The 16296-nt window shown below is 39.5% G+C and overlaps 1 protein-coding gene across 2 annotated transcripts; it reads right to left on the bottom strand.

Annotated features, from left to right (window-relative positions):
* Nucleotide 1: 1 nt before the first annotated feature.
* Nucleotides 2-14708, bottom strand: tada2a (transcriptional adaptor 2A). 2 transcript variants are annotated; one of them, XM_071496704.1, is made up of 15 exons: nucleotides 14410-14561; nucleotides 13482-13588; nucleotides 13327-13386; nucleotides 13119-13210; nucleotides 11973-12130; nucleotides 10941-11029; nucleotides 10596-10668; nucleotides 10404-10467; nucleotides 7893-7936; nucleotides 4926-5036; nucleotides 4070-4141; nucleotides 3118-3250; nucleotides 2674-2717; nucleotides 2228-2307; nucleotides 2-813 (listed from the first exon to the last, which is right to left on the bottom strand). In XM_071496704.1, the coding sequence occupies exons 1-15, from the start codon at nucleotides 14432-14434 to the stop codon at nucleotides 628-630; spliced, it is 1338 nt and encodes a 445-aa protein (XP_071352805.1). In that variant the 5' UTR covers nucleotides 14435-14561; the 3' UTR covers nucleotides 2-627. The 2 variants fall into 2 exon arrangements, with proteins under 2 accessions (XP_071352805.1, XP_071352807.1); XM_071496706.1 differs by lacking the exon at nucleotides 14410-14561 and adding an exon at nucleotides 14568-14708 and having other exon boundaries at nucleotides 349-813.
* Nucleotides 14709-16296: the final 1588 nt, after the last annotated feature.

Genomic DNA, 16296 nt, shown 5'->3' with positions numbered 1-16296 from the left:
GTATAATCACAGGAAACTTTATTCTCCATATATGTAGTGTTGTATTTTTGCTCGTCGACAAATTTCATATTTTTCCGTGTTCAGTTGAGCACTGACTAAAAAAATTTGCTGGATATGCTACTAATTAATTGGACTTAGTTAGAAGGATACCAGTTGATTTTATTTCCAATTCTAACTGTTACAGTTGTTTACTCAAAATTTCCTATGAATTTATGGCTACATATCAGTTCATTTCATTTCAAGAAATTATGGGTAAGATATGGGATCTGTAAAACAAAGCACTGACAGATGTTTCAGTCCAAGTGGAGCCTATTAGGCTTAAAATAAAACATTAACATAAACACAGAATTTTTTTTTCATAAACATTTTATGACAGGAGAAATAAATACATCCTCGTGTTAATATGAGGCCCTGTTCTTCTGACAGAGAATTTAACAAAGAGATTTTTCATTTTCATACATTTAAGACTCAAAAACACAACAGGACCTTACAAATGTTACACTATCTCAAAGAAGCAGCAACAATCTCAAACTCTTACAAAAAACAAAGGCTTACTATGTTACAAGATTAGAATAAAATTAGTCACTAACCACAATCTCATCTCATCTGTGGTTAAATCTAATGCTCCTAGGCCTTAGTGATGTAGCCCTCTTTGATTAGGAAATCATAGATTTTGCGCGTCTTGTTGACGTCGATCTTGATCAGCGCTCGGGCCTGTGCCAGCCGCAGCCCACCCTGCCGTCTGCACTCGTTAAGTAAGGCCTGCTTGTACTCCAGGTAGGCTCCGGGCACCAGCCGCACCACCTGGCATAACTACAAGAACAAAACAAATGTGAGGGTTGGGAACAAAAACATAAACAATGTTTTATTTAAGGCCTCAGCATGCTTCAAACAAAGAGCTTGTCAGATCATAGAGTGTCCGAACTCTGGTAAAATAGAATTTTGCAACTTTCATTGACCACAACTGGCCAGATGTGTGAAGGTGTCCCATGCTTTCTTCTTTCATTCATTCACATAAGCTACTTCCATAATGTTTTTTGCAGCACCATGAATGCTTCTGCAGAGACACTGTCCTTCGTCCCAACATAGTCATTTTTAACTATGTGTACATTTCATTGCCTCACAACTGCAAAGACATGCAAAACACACAGTTGGCCATTTTACTAAGAAAATACTGAAGTCAAAAGTACACTTTAGATTCCTCTGACCGCCTGGTTCACTATGACAGCAGTTAGCCATATAAGTTTAAGTTATGCTAGCAACACGGCCGGAGGAATGGCGAAGTCGGTTGGTTCGTCAAACCACCACTTCAGTCCAGAGTGAAATATCTCTACAATTATTGGATGCAATTTTGTACAAACACTCATGTTCCCCAAAATACTAATGAGTGAACACTAATGACTTTGATGATCCCCTGATTTTTCCTCTAGTGCCAACATGAGGTCAAAATTTTAATTTGTCCAATTACTTGTCTTTGGCCAAACACCTGTAAAATTAATGACATTCCCATCATCCTCAGATATACTTTGTCTTTAGTGCCAAAATGCTAGACCGAGACGGTGTACATGGTAAACATTACACCTACTAAACATCAGCACTGTCACTGTGAGGATATTACCATGCTAATGTTAGCATTTAGCTCAAAGCACCACTGTGCCAACGTACAGCCTCAAAGAGCTGCTAGCATGGCTGTAGACTCTCGGTCTTGTTAGTTAACTGATAATGTGCAGCTCTCTAGGTATCTTTGTGATGCAGTCCCTGTGTCCAACCTTCCTTATGACTTGTGCAAGTAAATTAATGTATAAAATTCTGTGCCTCTGCTATTCAGGCATGGGGAATCTTTCACATAAAACAAACTGTCATGAATGGCGTGACCCAGCAGAAAACATAATCGGCCTCTGTTAACGTGTCTCCACCCATTATTTGTGGGAGAAACATGGAAGGGAAACAAAGAAGACAGAAACATGGCGAGTCTGTATCATTAATACCTTACATTTGCCTGAAGCTGCATGTGTCTCAGTAAAAACTGGCACAAAAGCCTTTGTAAGGCTGGCCTTGGATAGAGATCAGAGCGGCAGTGAGATGCAGCCAGCAGGATGCTATGATGGGAGGCGTGGCCATTCAGAACAAGTATTCAAACTCCTTTTGTTATGTCAGTCAGTTTAAATTATACTGAGCCTTAGTTTTCCTGTGTGACCCTTTTGGCACAGATAAGAGAGAGTCGTACCTCTTTCTCACGCTCGTTCAGCTTCTCTGTCCCTGGCAGTCCGGTCAGGTTGAGAGGAGGGGCGCTCCGCCTACCTGTTGCTGTGGAGCAGAGATTCACACAGATGTGCAGTAGCCCAGTTTTGGTCCTCACTTCAGATAACATAATAGCAGGCTGACAACATGCAGTTAATTCCTTTGCTTGGGAGAGACAGGGGAGCAAATATTTACTGTGTGCAAATTGTGTAAATATAGCCGCGTGGGAGTGCGCATCCCATTTGTGCTCTGGAGGTTAAGGAAAGGCAGCTAATTCGAAAGGAAAAACAGCAAGATAAATATGCATGTAGGGGCCTATTTTTAAGGTGTATTTATCGGGGAGCATCTGCATCAGTGTGACTATGCCTGGGGCCATGCCAAGACACCAGAGAGGAGGGAGCACAGAAGGAAAGGTGGAGAAAAGCTTCCTACCTGACACTGTGATTGTTGTGACAGCTGGAGTGATGCCAGCATCTCTGTAATGAGACGGAAAAGTGTTAGCAATCCTCCTGCCTTATTTATACACACATACAAGTATCCCACTTACACACAGCTTTTGTTCACCATTCTTACTCAACATCGTCATCCAGAAAGGATGACTCATTGCATTCAAGTTTTTTTATGGTTGAATAATTAGAAGAACTTGGATAACACCCTTGGTTGGAAAACACAAGAGCAGTGGCACATTAAAAGAACTAAAAATACTGTAGAGACTGAAGTGGAAGTGGGATGCACAGTGATACAAACGTCTGCTCTAGTCATCTCAGCACTCCTGGTGCTGAGTGTGACGACAGAGGTCAGCGTCTCCAGAGAGACGCGACTTCGCCAGCTCGTCTATTACACACTGGGTAACACGCAGGAAGTTTGGATACTCACATTGCAGCCTGTTTGCTGAGCCACTGCTGGCAAGCTCTGCCATCCTGGATGTACTGCAGCACGTCACACAACATGGTCCGCTTCCTACGCTCGTCCTCACGCATTCGCTTCACCCGCTCATAGACCTTGGCACCTGAGAGGGGTTGTACAGGCAAGTCAACAGAGATGAGGACGGATTCAAAAGAAGTTTGCTTTTCAAATTAGGGCTGCAATTTTTTTCATTCGCCATTTTTTTTTTTCATCCACAAATATTTTCCTCAATTGTTTTGTCTATGAAATTTCAGAAAAACAGACAAATGCAATCAAAGACGATCTTTAAATATCTTGCTTTGCCTGACAAACACTGCAAACCCAAAGATATTCAGTTTGCTATCATGTGTGACAAAGAAAAGCATCAAATCCTCACATTTAAGAAAAGGGAACCTGCACATCTCAGAAATTTTGCTTAGAAAAAACAACTAAAACAACTACTCAACGAGTTACCAATTAATTTCTGATTAATTGTTGCAGAATTTTGTTTCGTGTTTAAGCCGAGAGTAGTGACCAATAGTGAAGGTGAGAGTGATGATGGGTTTTCAGGTTAGACAACGTTGTTTTTAATGAATAAGTCAGGCTTCATTTATTGGAATAATTCATTGTCTTTTATTAATTCTAACAGCACTTCTCTGATAGAAATCCAAAAGGAGCTGATGGAGCACCTCAATAAAATATTCAGTTGAGCTTTCCTTTGTGTGCCACGCATCAACAAACTAGTCGAACATTATAATTCCAAAAAGTCATCTGAAGCAGCTGCTGCTGCAAATAATAATAATTAAAACACTTTAAAACCAAACTCAAAATAAAGAGCTCAGCACAGCTCAGGTCTGAATATAAATACATTTCCTGCTTAGTCATGCAACTTTAAAATGAAGTTTTGTTGAACAGAGGAGTGAAAAGGTCAAAGCAGACTCACTGCAGAAGGACTTGATCCCTGCTTTCCTGTACTCCTGCAGCCTGCGAATCTCTCTCCTCAGCTCAAACTCCACTGCAGGGAAAAGGAGATGAAGGCAGACGAAGGTAAATCTGTGCAAACTGTTCCAACCTCAGCTCTCTCTCACACAACCAAAACCCAGGTCTCCCCGGTCTCAACACTTCATACACAATGAACAACACATTTCGTACCACTTGAACACTTCCATAAGGAGCTCATACAAATATTGCGCCATGAACATAGATTCATACACACACAGTGCACATGTTGACAAATATAAATAAGTTTAAAGGAATAATTTCTATATTTTGAGGATATGCTAATTTGCTTTCTTGAGGAGATTGATGAGGAGACTGATATCACTCATATCTATCTATTTAATATTACCCTACAGCCAGCAGACAGTCACCTCAGCTTAGCATGAAGACTGGAAACAGGAAGTAACAGCTAGCCTGGCTCTGTCCCAAACTTGTACAGATTAAACACGTGAGATTTAACATGTTCATTCGTGAGCTTCAGAGGTGCTGCTAGGCAGATTTTAATACCTTTAAAAACAGAGCCAGTCTTTGTGCTAAGCTAACTGGCAGCTTGGTGAAGCCTTATATTTAATGAATGGACAAGCGGTATCAATCTTCTCATCTAACTCTCTACCAGTAAGTGAATGAGAGGTATTCTGGCATTACCTTCCCACAAGAATTGAAAACGTCCTCTGATGCAACAATCACCTCGCAATGTCAAGGGAAGAACTGGTGCAATTAATTCTCTGTTTGTGTCTGTTGCACAAATTCTCACAGCCTGTCCATGTAAACCTGCCGTGTGTAATCAGCCAAATACTAACGTGCGTGACTTTCGATGAATTTGTCATGTTCAATCGGTCCGACCACTCTGGCAAATCGTCTCATGACATCGTACAGCTCCTGCACCTCCTTTGGGTAACACCGCTCCAGCACTGACGGAGAGGGAGAGAGAGGAGAGTCGGCAGCAGATACAAACAAATGTAACAGAAATATGACATAAAAAAAAAAATCCACCTCAAACGCTTCTACACATGAGCAGTTTCTGATTGTCAAAGCATGCCGGGAGAAGTGCAGTAATTTGGTTTATTTTTGTTTACCTGTTTTCACCACCAGAGAACAGCCATTAACATGTAGCTCTGAATCACCACTAGTGTCCCTTATCTGGTGTCTATTATTACAGCCATTCTGTGGCTGCACAGCATTTATGATCTCTTGAGGCTGTTCTCTGAGGAGTATCTGTATCTTGTTGGTTGGTTTTTAGTTTTGTTTGTGTGTGGTTTCCAACATAATGTACCATCTATCATCACTCCCAGAAATTTAATTGAGGCACGTTCAAGAGATTTCAATTCCTTTTCACCCGCATTCAAAAGTTGTTTCAAATGACCACATATCATTACCATCACAACAAAATATGCTACGTCATCTGTAATTACAGGAAATCTTAAAGTCATTTGAAGGTAGAAATAATCAGGCGGCCATTACTGCAGAGTCACTTGCAAGCCTGCATTGAAAACTTAACCATATATAAAGCCAGCTTGATTCTTTACCTTGTTTACTGGCTCACTTTCACAAGTGCATCAGATTTTTGTTAAGTGATGTTTAATAATGCAAGAAATCAAGGATTACAAGTCCGATCAAAAGCTAGCAAGTAATGCTGGGGAATTTCAAAGTAGTTTCACATCTAAACAACAACCCAAGCATCTCTGCATCTACTCTTTTTGTATATTTATATGAAGTTCATGCTCATACATATTATATTTGTTTCTACTACACATTATTAATCATAATCTAAAGAGGCTTAATCTTATTGTTATATTCTCATGTTTCTTTATTTTGCTGTACAGACACCTGCACCAAAGTGAATTCCTTGTACAAGGAATGTAGCTGTAAAGATTAATCAAAGTAATGATAAGTCAAACAAAAGAAAGACAAGTACTTTGATTAAGTATTTTGATCATTTCGATTAATTGTTTTAGTCATTTTTAAAGCAAAAAATGTCGAACATTTGTTGGTTAAAACTTCTCAGATGTGACGAGTTGTTGCTGTGCTTTGTTACATCTGCTTGTAAATTAATACATTTTGGTGTGTTGGTCAAAAAAAAAAAAAAAAAGAGGTTTGGTCATTTTGAGCTTTGGGAAATAATGATATTTTTACAGTTTATTTGTTCGTCATGTTTTACATTTGTTTTAGGTTAAAATGGCTAAGATGAACTGTTGCTTTTCATGATGATGATCATCATCATAGAGTTTCAAGGTTCATTGCTAACAGCCATTATAGTCTAAGTTTCAATCAGAGCTCTAACTTTAATTGTGTTGGTATATTTATTTATTTTTTTCCTTCTTCTAATTCAGAGACATGTTGAAAAGCAACAGGGAAACTATCATTTCCAGCAACCGTGCTGCATCAAAAACATAACCCCTATGAGATTAGTCACAGAAATGCTCTGCCGGAGTGTATTGACCACCACTTAACTGGCTCTACAAGCAAACACACTCTGAGGAGCTTTTTGTGTTTGTCTCAAAGCACCGCCCGTGTTGCTGAGTAACAGGCAAGTGTCAAAGCCAGAGAGGAAAGCTCTTGCATGTGTGCATGTGTGTGTGTGTTTGTGTGTGTGAGTGCGTGTGTCAAGGTCCTTCATCAGGCCCCTGTATGTGAGCGTTAATATGCAGCTGCCATCTCGGGCTGAAACACATGAAGTCATGCCCTAACAACGCAGTGGGCACAGAACAGTTTTGTCCACATCTCTTAGGAGACCATTAACACTGGTGTGTGGTTTCATACCAGCACATAAACACTCACTGCAAACAAAGGCAACAGCAAGAAAACACAGAGTTGAATCATTTAATGTAACAAGCCCTTCAGACGGACTGTGACCCTAAAACAACAACACTGGTCAATATGCCGCCAGCAGTTACTGAGACATGATACTTCGAGCCTCCTGGGCTTGGACACTGCCTCCATTATTGCATGTGACACACACACACACACACACACACACACACACACACACACACACACACACACACACACACACACACACACACACACACACACACACACACACTGTAGAGACACACAATCTTTGACAGTCTCCATGACAACCAGTCTGCAGCTCTACAGCTACTCTGAGTTCCCTTTTGTCTTGAAAGACTGGAGAGATAAGGGAAAGGAGGGGAAAAAAAAAAGGGAGGAGGGCTAACTGGAAACTGGAGGATGCATAAATAAAACATGAGGAGAGTACTCTTCAACTCCCAAACCACAGACAGTTTCACAGAGCAACACGTGGAGATATAACAATAGGCTGGGTGGTCGAGTGTAGTTTAAATAAAAGAGGGTTTAATTGGACAAATCCATTCATAGCAGCCCCTCGCTGTCTGTCTGACTTCTAGTGCAAAAACCCACGAGATGCAAAGAATTACATTACTGAGCTCGCTGTAATCCAACCTGCGACAGGTGAATCAATAAATGAAACCCCCCTCCCCCACATTTTAGTCTTTATGGCAGGAACACTCACTGCATGGGGGATCTATTCACAGTGAAGCAATAATGCCGTGGCACACTCTGGCACACAGCCCCCATTGACTATTTGCAGCCCTGATCGTAAATATGAGCTCCGTCAGTTGCCACGAGAGGCCACTGAGGTTAACGGTGGTTATCACACTGGAGTTGTTTGCATGCATCCATAGAAACACAGAGCAGCGATTTGGCTGGTAGATACCAGATGCCTCTCTGAGTTGCTATGAATACTGTCACGGCTGAGCCCGTGTGAGTTTCAGAGGGCGACTTACTCTGGAATTTCCGAAGGTTGATCAGGCCATGGTCTCGGATAATCCTGAAAGAAATGCATGATTTAGATTTATTACTATGCAAATTAATATTCTGATTACTGTGACTCTGCAAAATTAAACCTGGCATTTATTCATATGAAATCATCTCGGCTGTGACAGTCTATAAAGTCGTTATGGCATTTTGAACACCCAACACACACACACACTTGCTAATTCATAAGGTACACCTCGCTATTGCTAATGCAGCCTAATTCTACCTTCATGCAGGTTATGATTTGTGTTGAAACTGATTTTGACAGGTGTTTATGATCATTTTGGAAGCTGTGGTTTGCAGAGCTGCTGAATTGTTTTGTTATACTGACAGGTTTTTCTTTTATTCTGTCCACCCCATTTACACCAGTGGGGGTAGACTCAGGCTAAATAACAGAAACACCTCTCTTTGTAATGTGAGCCTGTAAACTAATCACAGAGTTGAGTCAACACCTCTCCCAAACAATTTCAACAAAAACTGGACATCAAAACCTACATGAAGTGAGGATTTATTGCAGGACTGTTGCATTAAGACTGTATTAGTTTTAGCTAGGTGCACCTCATAAAATGCCAACTCGGTGCACATACGTCTAACACACAGCAGCTAGGTGAAATTGGCTAACAAGTGGGTTTGAGACTAAAGTCTGATTGCTTGAGAGGTCTGTGGTGGTCGTCCTGAAAAGTGAACTCTGTGCTGTCAGGGGTCAAAAGTCAGAACCTCAGTCTGAATCCTGAAAACCTCCCTGACGAGCAACAAGTTAACAGAGATCAAACAGGGAGTAGGGAAAGAGAAGGGAACTGGAAACCACACGTGCCTGCCCAGCCAGACATGCCATTCCACCATGCTCTGGGAGCAGGAACTCATTAAAGTTGATTTAGTGATGGATGTGTTACAGCAAGGATTGACTGTGTATGTCAAAGACTGACAGCTAACAGGCTGAAGCTGGAGAAGACTAACGCCTACAAAAACAGAAGGGTGGCAAATGCAAGTTCTTTATTTTATAGAGAATTAAGGGGGAAAACAAGGCTGAAACTATTTTCATGAATCATTAATCTGACAATTATTTTCTTCATCAATTTCTTAGTCTATTAATGTCAGAAAAGAAAAAAGCAAAATCAGAAGGGCTAATTAACACTTAAGAAGACTCAGCTGCCAGTTTATTATTAGGTACACTTGGCTAAAACTAATGCAGTAAAAGTCCTGCAATAAAACCTACATTCATAAAAGTTGCAAAGATCAGCTTTTGTTTTAGAGAGATGTTTATTCAACTGCATGGACATATAGAGGCTGAAGTTTGTGGTGCCTTTGATTTTCAATGAATATTACTGAGGTGTTTCTATTGTTTAAGTTACCCTTAATGATATTCATGCAATGGCCAAAATAATAGAAACACCTGTCAGTAACACAATACAACTCAACAGCACCACAGACAACAACCTCAAAAATGGCCGTACAGTTCAATCATCTCTCAGTTTCAACAAAAAACTTTATTACTGTTGGATTTAGATAGGTGCACCTAATAATCTGGTGACTGAGTTTATCACAAAAAGATGTAAGAAGAACAGCATACCCTCACAGATAAGATGCTGAACTAGAAAATATTTGGTATTCTTGTTTACAAAATGCCAAACAATTATCAGAACAGTTACCATTTATTTCTATGCTGAGCAACTTACTGTTATAGCTCTAAAGTAAAATATACATTAGAGAAAAACAGCATCCTATAAAGTCACCAGTGATGCATTCCGAAACTTGAAAATGTGTTTTTAAATTAAAGTTTTATTTTCGTGAAATCACAATACACAAAATGCGCAATATACATATCCTATGGGTTTTTAATAATTTTCCAGAGTCTCCCATGGTGACGATGCTCTGTTCGCCAGCCGAAAACTGGGAAAAATGTCAAACACTTTGGCATGCACAGTGTTCACCTGGGGACAGACACATTTCCCAAAATATTCAAGGTTTGAAAAGAGGTTCACGCAGTTTGTAAGTTGCACCTCAATGACTCCCTGTGGCTCTTAATGAGAACCTGTAAAACGGCTTAAATATGCAATTATAGTCACGCTGCTGACTCTGTAACAATCACAGTCTCCCAGGACTTGTGTCTTTGAAGCGCTTTTAACAAAATAATAATTAAAGTTTAGATTAGAAGTTATTAATATATTAGCATCATTACAATTCATTAATGTTAAGAAGGTACAGTCAGGGGTTTAAAATTGTTTGCCTTGTAAATTTTAATTCAGTATGAAATGCATTTACTCAACCTGAAAGCATAAAGTAGTATCTGTGGGAAATACAGATCCAAAATGTCAATATAGAAGCTTATATGCCATCTACTGATAGACTAGAGTCATTACATGATGCTGAGCAAATAATACTATATATAAACTAAAAATACTATATACAAAATACACACACACACACACACACACACACACACACACACACATCATTTAGCGCATTAAAAAAGGACCTACTTTTTCCTCCGCTGTCTCTCCTTTAATCTTGAATGATATATATCAACAACTGCGAGCTTGAGTGCTGGAACAGAATAACATGCATGCAACAATTAAGGGTATATTGTAAAGTAAATGCCATAGTTCAGACCATTATCTTCAATTTGTCAATGAAAAACTATTTTTACAAAAGTCTATTAAGATTCTACCCACCACGGAGGATGTCTGAGTCATCATCCACAAAGTCGATGTCTTTCAAGTCCCATTCAGCATAGTTGTCAAACTCCTGGCAGGGCAGTGAAAAATGATTTTCACAATATGCTGGTTTGATCTTTGTTTTAATACAATTGATCAATGGTCTCAGATATGTGCTGATATTTGGAAACATTTATGAGTAAAGGCAAACAATGGGGTGAATCACTCACTGTGAGACAACAACAAGGGCAAAAGTCACTGTTTCAATAACATAATGAGCCATCTAGTGGCTGTTTCATTTTTTTTTCCATTCATGTTGACAGGCTGTGTTAGCACACATGAAGAAGTTACAGGACACCTCACCTCCATGAAGTCTGCTCTGGCAGGCATGTATCCGGCCATATCTCGGGACAGCACAGAGTCAAATGTGGGCCGAGGGGGATCATCAGTGGCTGTAACAGCAGGGAAATGCAAAGTAAAATACTGTTCAACAATGACTGTACAACACAATTTCTTTATTGTATTGTAATGTATTGTGCATGACCTACAACCTTCTTCCAAGACTTGGTTTTCTGAGACTTAAAGTTCCTCTCCAGATAGATTTTAAACTATTTAACAATACTCTGCTATATGATAAATATTTTGTTTAATATGGTTTTCCCCCAAAAGTGAAAAAAAAAAAACTAAAAACTGGGGCTGGATCAGGTTTTATGCCCCACCCACCCATCTGCTTGTGCTAGATTGACAGGTGAGACATCAGTGTGCATCAATTTGATTAGCGGAGGAAATGTCGGAGAGACTCGGCCACATGTTTAAACTTCAGTGAGACTCAGATCAGATCTTCGACTAGAAGATGTTCCTTAGTTATATGACGTAGGAATCCCTGACTCTCTGAAGCTGTTTTCATGAGACTGTCACTGGTTTGGTGGAAATGCGCAGCCATGGCATTGACTGCTTATTTCGCTCATGATATGTCTTGTATTATATAATAAACATCGTATGGACTTGTTCACAAGGTTAAAAACTGGATTTTCATCAGAGGGGGTCTTTAAATCAGTCCTGAGAAATATCAGAAGTGAGTTTCTGTGTCTGCCTTGACTTTCCCAGCTGCTGTGTGAGCACGACAGGGAAATGTTTGTCAAGCACTCAAACACTGCGACAGATGGAGACCTGAAGTCAGCTTGAAACTGAGGCAAGTTCCTGACTCACCAACTGCTTCTGCCCAACTGTCGGGACAGCGCCTTTCAGGCTTAAAGGGACAATGCACTTTAGTTTGTTTTCTGGCTGCTCTGGAGAATCATAATTAATGATAATCTGAATACTGAATGCTTGGTGTCCTTCCTGTAACATTTGCTGAGAAAAAAAAAGGAGGCGGTACATATGATGAGTACTGACGTTTGAAAGGAATAGCGCCCTCTGCAAAGCGGGAGTCTTTTGTTTTCCGCAGGCTGAGCAAGGTGGAGGAGAAGAGCGGGTTATTGATGAAATTTTTCATGTAGTGGCTCTCGCATTCCTCTTTGGTTTTTGTGCGCATCTGATATGCCACATCCTGCCTGAGGAGGAGAAATGATACAAATAGATATGTTAGTGTACTACAGTAGATAAGAAGGTTTGCTGAGTTTGATGAATAATAATAATATTAGTTTATGAATGCACCAGGTTGGAAGTGTTGTAAAACACATCAAACAGTACACTGTGGTGGTTTGTCTCACCCACCCACATTTTTCCATCTTAATGTTGAAAGTTTAAAATATAAAAATGATAAATCAGCCAATATTCATTTTCTTTATACAACCTAACAATAACACAAATAAAGGTATATAACTCCCTTAAATTTGTTGTTTTTTAAACAATGTCACCAAGAAATCTACTAAACAGGACACAATTGAAAAATGAACACCACTCTCTGGTGGTCAAACCACAGAACTGTGACACTGTTTCAGATTATATCATTTCTGTACTTCTATTTCTTGTCATTTATGCTCATATGTACAGTAGAGTGCAAGAGTTTTAGCACTTTCGATGTTCAGATTTGTATCCATCATGCAATACTGTAAAGGAGGCATCTAAATTCATTCTGCAGCATGACAATGATCCCAAACATACAGCCAGAGTCATAAAGAACTATCTTCAGATACAAGAAGGGAGTTACAGGGAGTCCTACAACAGATGGTCTGGCCCCCACAGAGCCCTGATCTCAACCTCATGAAGTCAGTCTGGGATCACATGAAGAGACAGGAGACACATGAGGCAGCCTAAACTCACAGATGTACTGTGGCAAGTTCTCTAAGATGCTTGGAACACCCCAGCTGCCAAGTACATTAAAAACTGTGCACAAGTGTACCAATGAGAACTGGTTCAGTTTTACGGGAAAAGTTAAATCACACCAAATATAGATTTAATTTAGTTTTTCTGCTTACTCCACTTTGTATGAAGTTAATTGATAAATAAAAATTATTTGTGGGATTATTTTTGTAAGCATCCTAATGATGGAGTCATATGACCTGTTCACAGGGAAGAACAAATGCACGAACAACTAACCAGTTTCCAAACCCACAGTCCATGACTGCCTCCAACAAAGCCATCTCTTCCTGTGCCGTCCATCCAGGCTCCAGAACAGGGAAGTCTGATGTCTACATGAGGGGGTAAAAAGTGAGGATTCATGTTGAAAGTGTGTATGTGTGTCTGTGTGAAATATGTTAATGACAAGGAGGTAGTTTTTTCTTTGTTGTTTTGTTTTTTTACTTACCATGATTTCATATTTGTGATCACTCTGATGTTTCTTGTATTCAAATCCTCTGGTAAAACACTGAAATAAAAACACTTGTTTAATTTCATTCATACTAAGTGGTGTGGGAATAAATAAGAGCTCTAATAACATTTGAGTATTTGTCACCTACTAACCTGGAGGCAGAGTAAAAAAGGCGAAGGTCCACATTCTGCACATTTGATGTAAGGCTCAGTAAGATAAGATGAACAACCTCTGCATGGGGGTTTATCAAAGGGATCATCTGAAATAGACATGTTGGTTACAGTTTATATTATATTATATTTTGGGGTTTTGTGCCGATAGTCAATAAAATCTATTAATTCTAGTAATAGTACTACTAGTAATCACCATTTTTTGAAATTTTGTAGACAAAACAATTAATAGATTAACAGATAAATCTATAATGAAAAGAATCCTGACATGCTGGGAGGGGGATCCCAGCAGAATATAAAATTAGCTACACTTTCACCAGCTCCAACATAAGAATTATGCTTACACATTAAAGCATTAGCAAGTTTAGCCTTAAAAACAATATTATTCAGCAATGGGCCATTCTGCATTGTGATATCCTATTTTGAATTAAGATCAGAGTATTTCTTTAATTACTGGCTATTACAATGCACATATGATATGATGAAAACATCACTTCATTCAGAAATTCTATTAATCTATACGCAAGGCAACAAAACGTAGTTAGCCTTAAATTACAGCGAGTTTTAAAAGAATTGTTAACATCAAACAAAGCTAACAGAGCTAACGAAGATTTAGTTATCTGAGGTTTAGCAATTATATCAGGCTTTCCTGAACCTGAACGTTATTCAGACATAAATCACACGATTTCAGAAACATCAGTTCTTTGAATGCAGGTAAATAGTTTGCTTTGATAGCACACCGCTGGCGTTATGAGTCGCACTTGCAACATGCTAACGTTGCTGTTAGCAAAGCTAGGTTAGCTAGAATGCAGCTAATGTGGCTAACCACGGGTTCACCGAGAAAAGATCGGGGTGTTTGTTTTAAAGCTACAATGGCTGCGTTTATCTGTATGATACTCTTAATACTCACTCCCAAAAGATGCGAGCCGGTCCATATGACGACGTTTGCACAAAGCTAAAACTAAAGTGGTTGTTATGGGTCAATCTATTTTACAAAGCTCGCAAGTAAACCTGATTAGTTAGGCAAAGCTAGTCGAGCACAAATCGATCGATAGGAAACGCTCCCACCTTTAGTCATCACATGTGGGTCTTAGTTTATGATTTACGGGCCGGCAGCAGGTTCAAGTCTGTGAGGCACCTGCAAGACACACTGAATAATAAGAGACAGAGCTCATGACTGGTGCATTTTAGAGGAGCCGTCAGAGAACCCTGAGGGAACGTTCCCTGAAGGTTCTAGAGGGAACGTTCTCTGAAGGTTCGGGAGGGAACGTTCCCTGAAGGTTCTAGACGGAACGTTCTCTGACGGTTCGAGAGGGAACGTTCTCTGAAGGTTCGGGAGGGAACGTTCCCTGAAGGTTCTAGACGGAACGTTCTCTGAAGGTTCGGGAGGGAACGTTCCCTGAAGGTTCTAGAAGGAACGTTCCTGTACGGTTCAGGAGGGAACGTTCCCCTCAACGTTCTCTGAGGGTTCCTTAAAACAAACTTTAGCGAACGTTCCACGATTTTTCTTTGAACGACTTTATTGATCCCTGGAGGAGTATTCACAACCTTCCAGTGCTCCACCTTTACCAGCCGCAACAGTGATGTCAGTCCTGATATGTCAATCATTATATTCCGTTTATGTAACATACCTTATTCCCGAAATGGTCCCCTGTGAATTTCTTTCACATTAGGTACTTTAAATGTATTCTGATGTTAACACTTGTACTTCGACTTTTACTTGCAACCGTATTTCTACACTGTGGTATTTCTAATTTTTACTAAAAAATATCTAGATGTGTATCTAGATGAGTTCTTCCTCCACCATTGTACTGACCTAGTCTGTGCATTGTGTTTTTTTAGATTTTGTTCAGTCAATAGAAGGCACTTTGTTGACCCTTTGTGAGGCTCCGCCATTACAATAGCATTAAATTAAATTAGATTGCCCTTATATCAATATAAAAATGCTGTTTTTAAATCCCCCTGACTTGTCACATTCAATATATATATATATATCTTTTTTTTTTTCACTGAATTATTTGAACTTTATTTTTTTCCAATATACTTTAAAACAGAAAGTGACCATGACCACACCAAGTGTGGTTATTCAGGGACTGACACCAAGTGTGGTCATTCTCTATCCTACCACAGGGTGTCGATCTTGCACCATTTTTAAAATGAAAACAAGAAACGCCTTGCAAGTCTTTCTTTGTCTTTCTCTCAGCACACACCACCACCTGAGCCTTGTACAGGCCACTACATATTAGGCTGAATAATGGAGAGATATGGGACTTCACTACAGTTGTGCTCTGTAGCTATTTTTCCCTCCATAAAATCGCTTAGAAACAGCTCACTCTAATGCAATAAAAATCTATGACTCCTGCTATTTTCCGGTGTCTGTGTCCAGCTTTGGCACCTGATTCAAATACAACTCTTGTTACTCAAGGGTAACCCCATAGCTGAACATCAGGGGAGCTGGCAAACAAACATATCTGAAAACCCTGATATGGAAAACTGCAACTTTGCATACCTCAAACCCACTAAAAGTAAGTGAGAAAGTGTGGGATTTTTTTTTGTGTGAAATGACCCTTTGATTCAGTACAGATGTGACATCAGCAGCAAGCATGAAGTGCAGGGTATAGGTAATATTAAACAAGGCCTATCACTGCCACATTTAAGGACACATTTTTATCTCTAATCTTAATATTTAATTCCACTCGATGCCAAAAATTATAATGTATGCTTTATATTATTGGTTAGTTTATTTTATTAGTTGGTTTAGTAAGAACAATAAACACATAAAAGGGGCCATACCAAA

This window comes from Trachinotus anak, unplaced genomic scaffold (genome assembly GCF_046630095.1).
Source record: "Trachinotus anak isolate AG129_WGS33_773 ecotype Australia unplaced genomic scaffold, CSIRO_AGI_Tana_v1 ptg000014l, whole genome shotgun sequence".
Taxonomy (NCBI): domain Eukaryota; kingdom Metazoa; phylum Chordata; class Actinopteri; order Carangiformes; family Carangidae; genus Trachinotus; species Trachinotus anak.
The sequence above is the reverse complement of the archived record's forward strand: the minus strand, read 5'-3'. Positions and strand labels throughout refer to the sequence as shown.

What these genes read in the sequence shown, in the direction of transcription:
- tada2a (XM_071496704.1), bottom strand. Translation starts at nt 14,434, where the DNA reads ATGGACCGGCTCGCATCTTTTGGGA. An exon ending in CACAACAATCACAGTGTCAG is followed by an intron (nt 2,308 to 2,673) that starts GTAGGAAGCTTT and finishes TCTGCTCCACAG; the next exon opens with CAACAGGTAGGCGGAGCGCC. An exon ending in TGAACGAGCGTGAGAAAGAG is followed by an intron (nt 814 to 2,227) that starts GTACGACTCTCT and finishes TTGTTCTTGTAG; the next exon opens with TTATGCCAGGTGGTGCGGCT.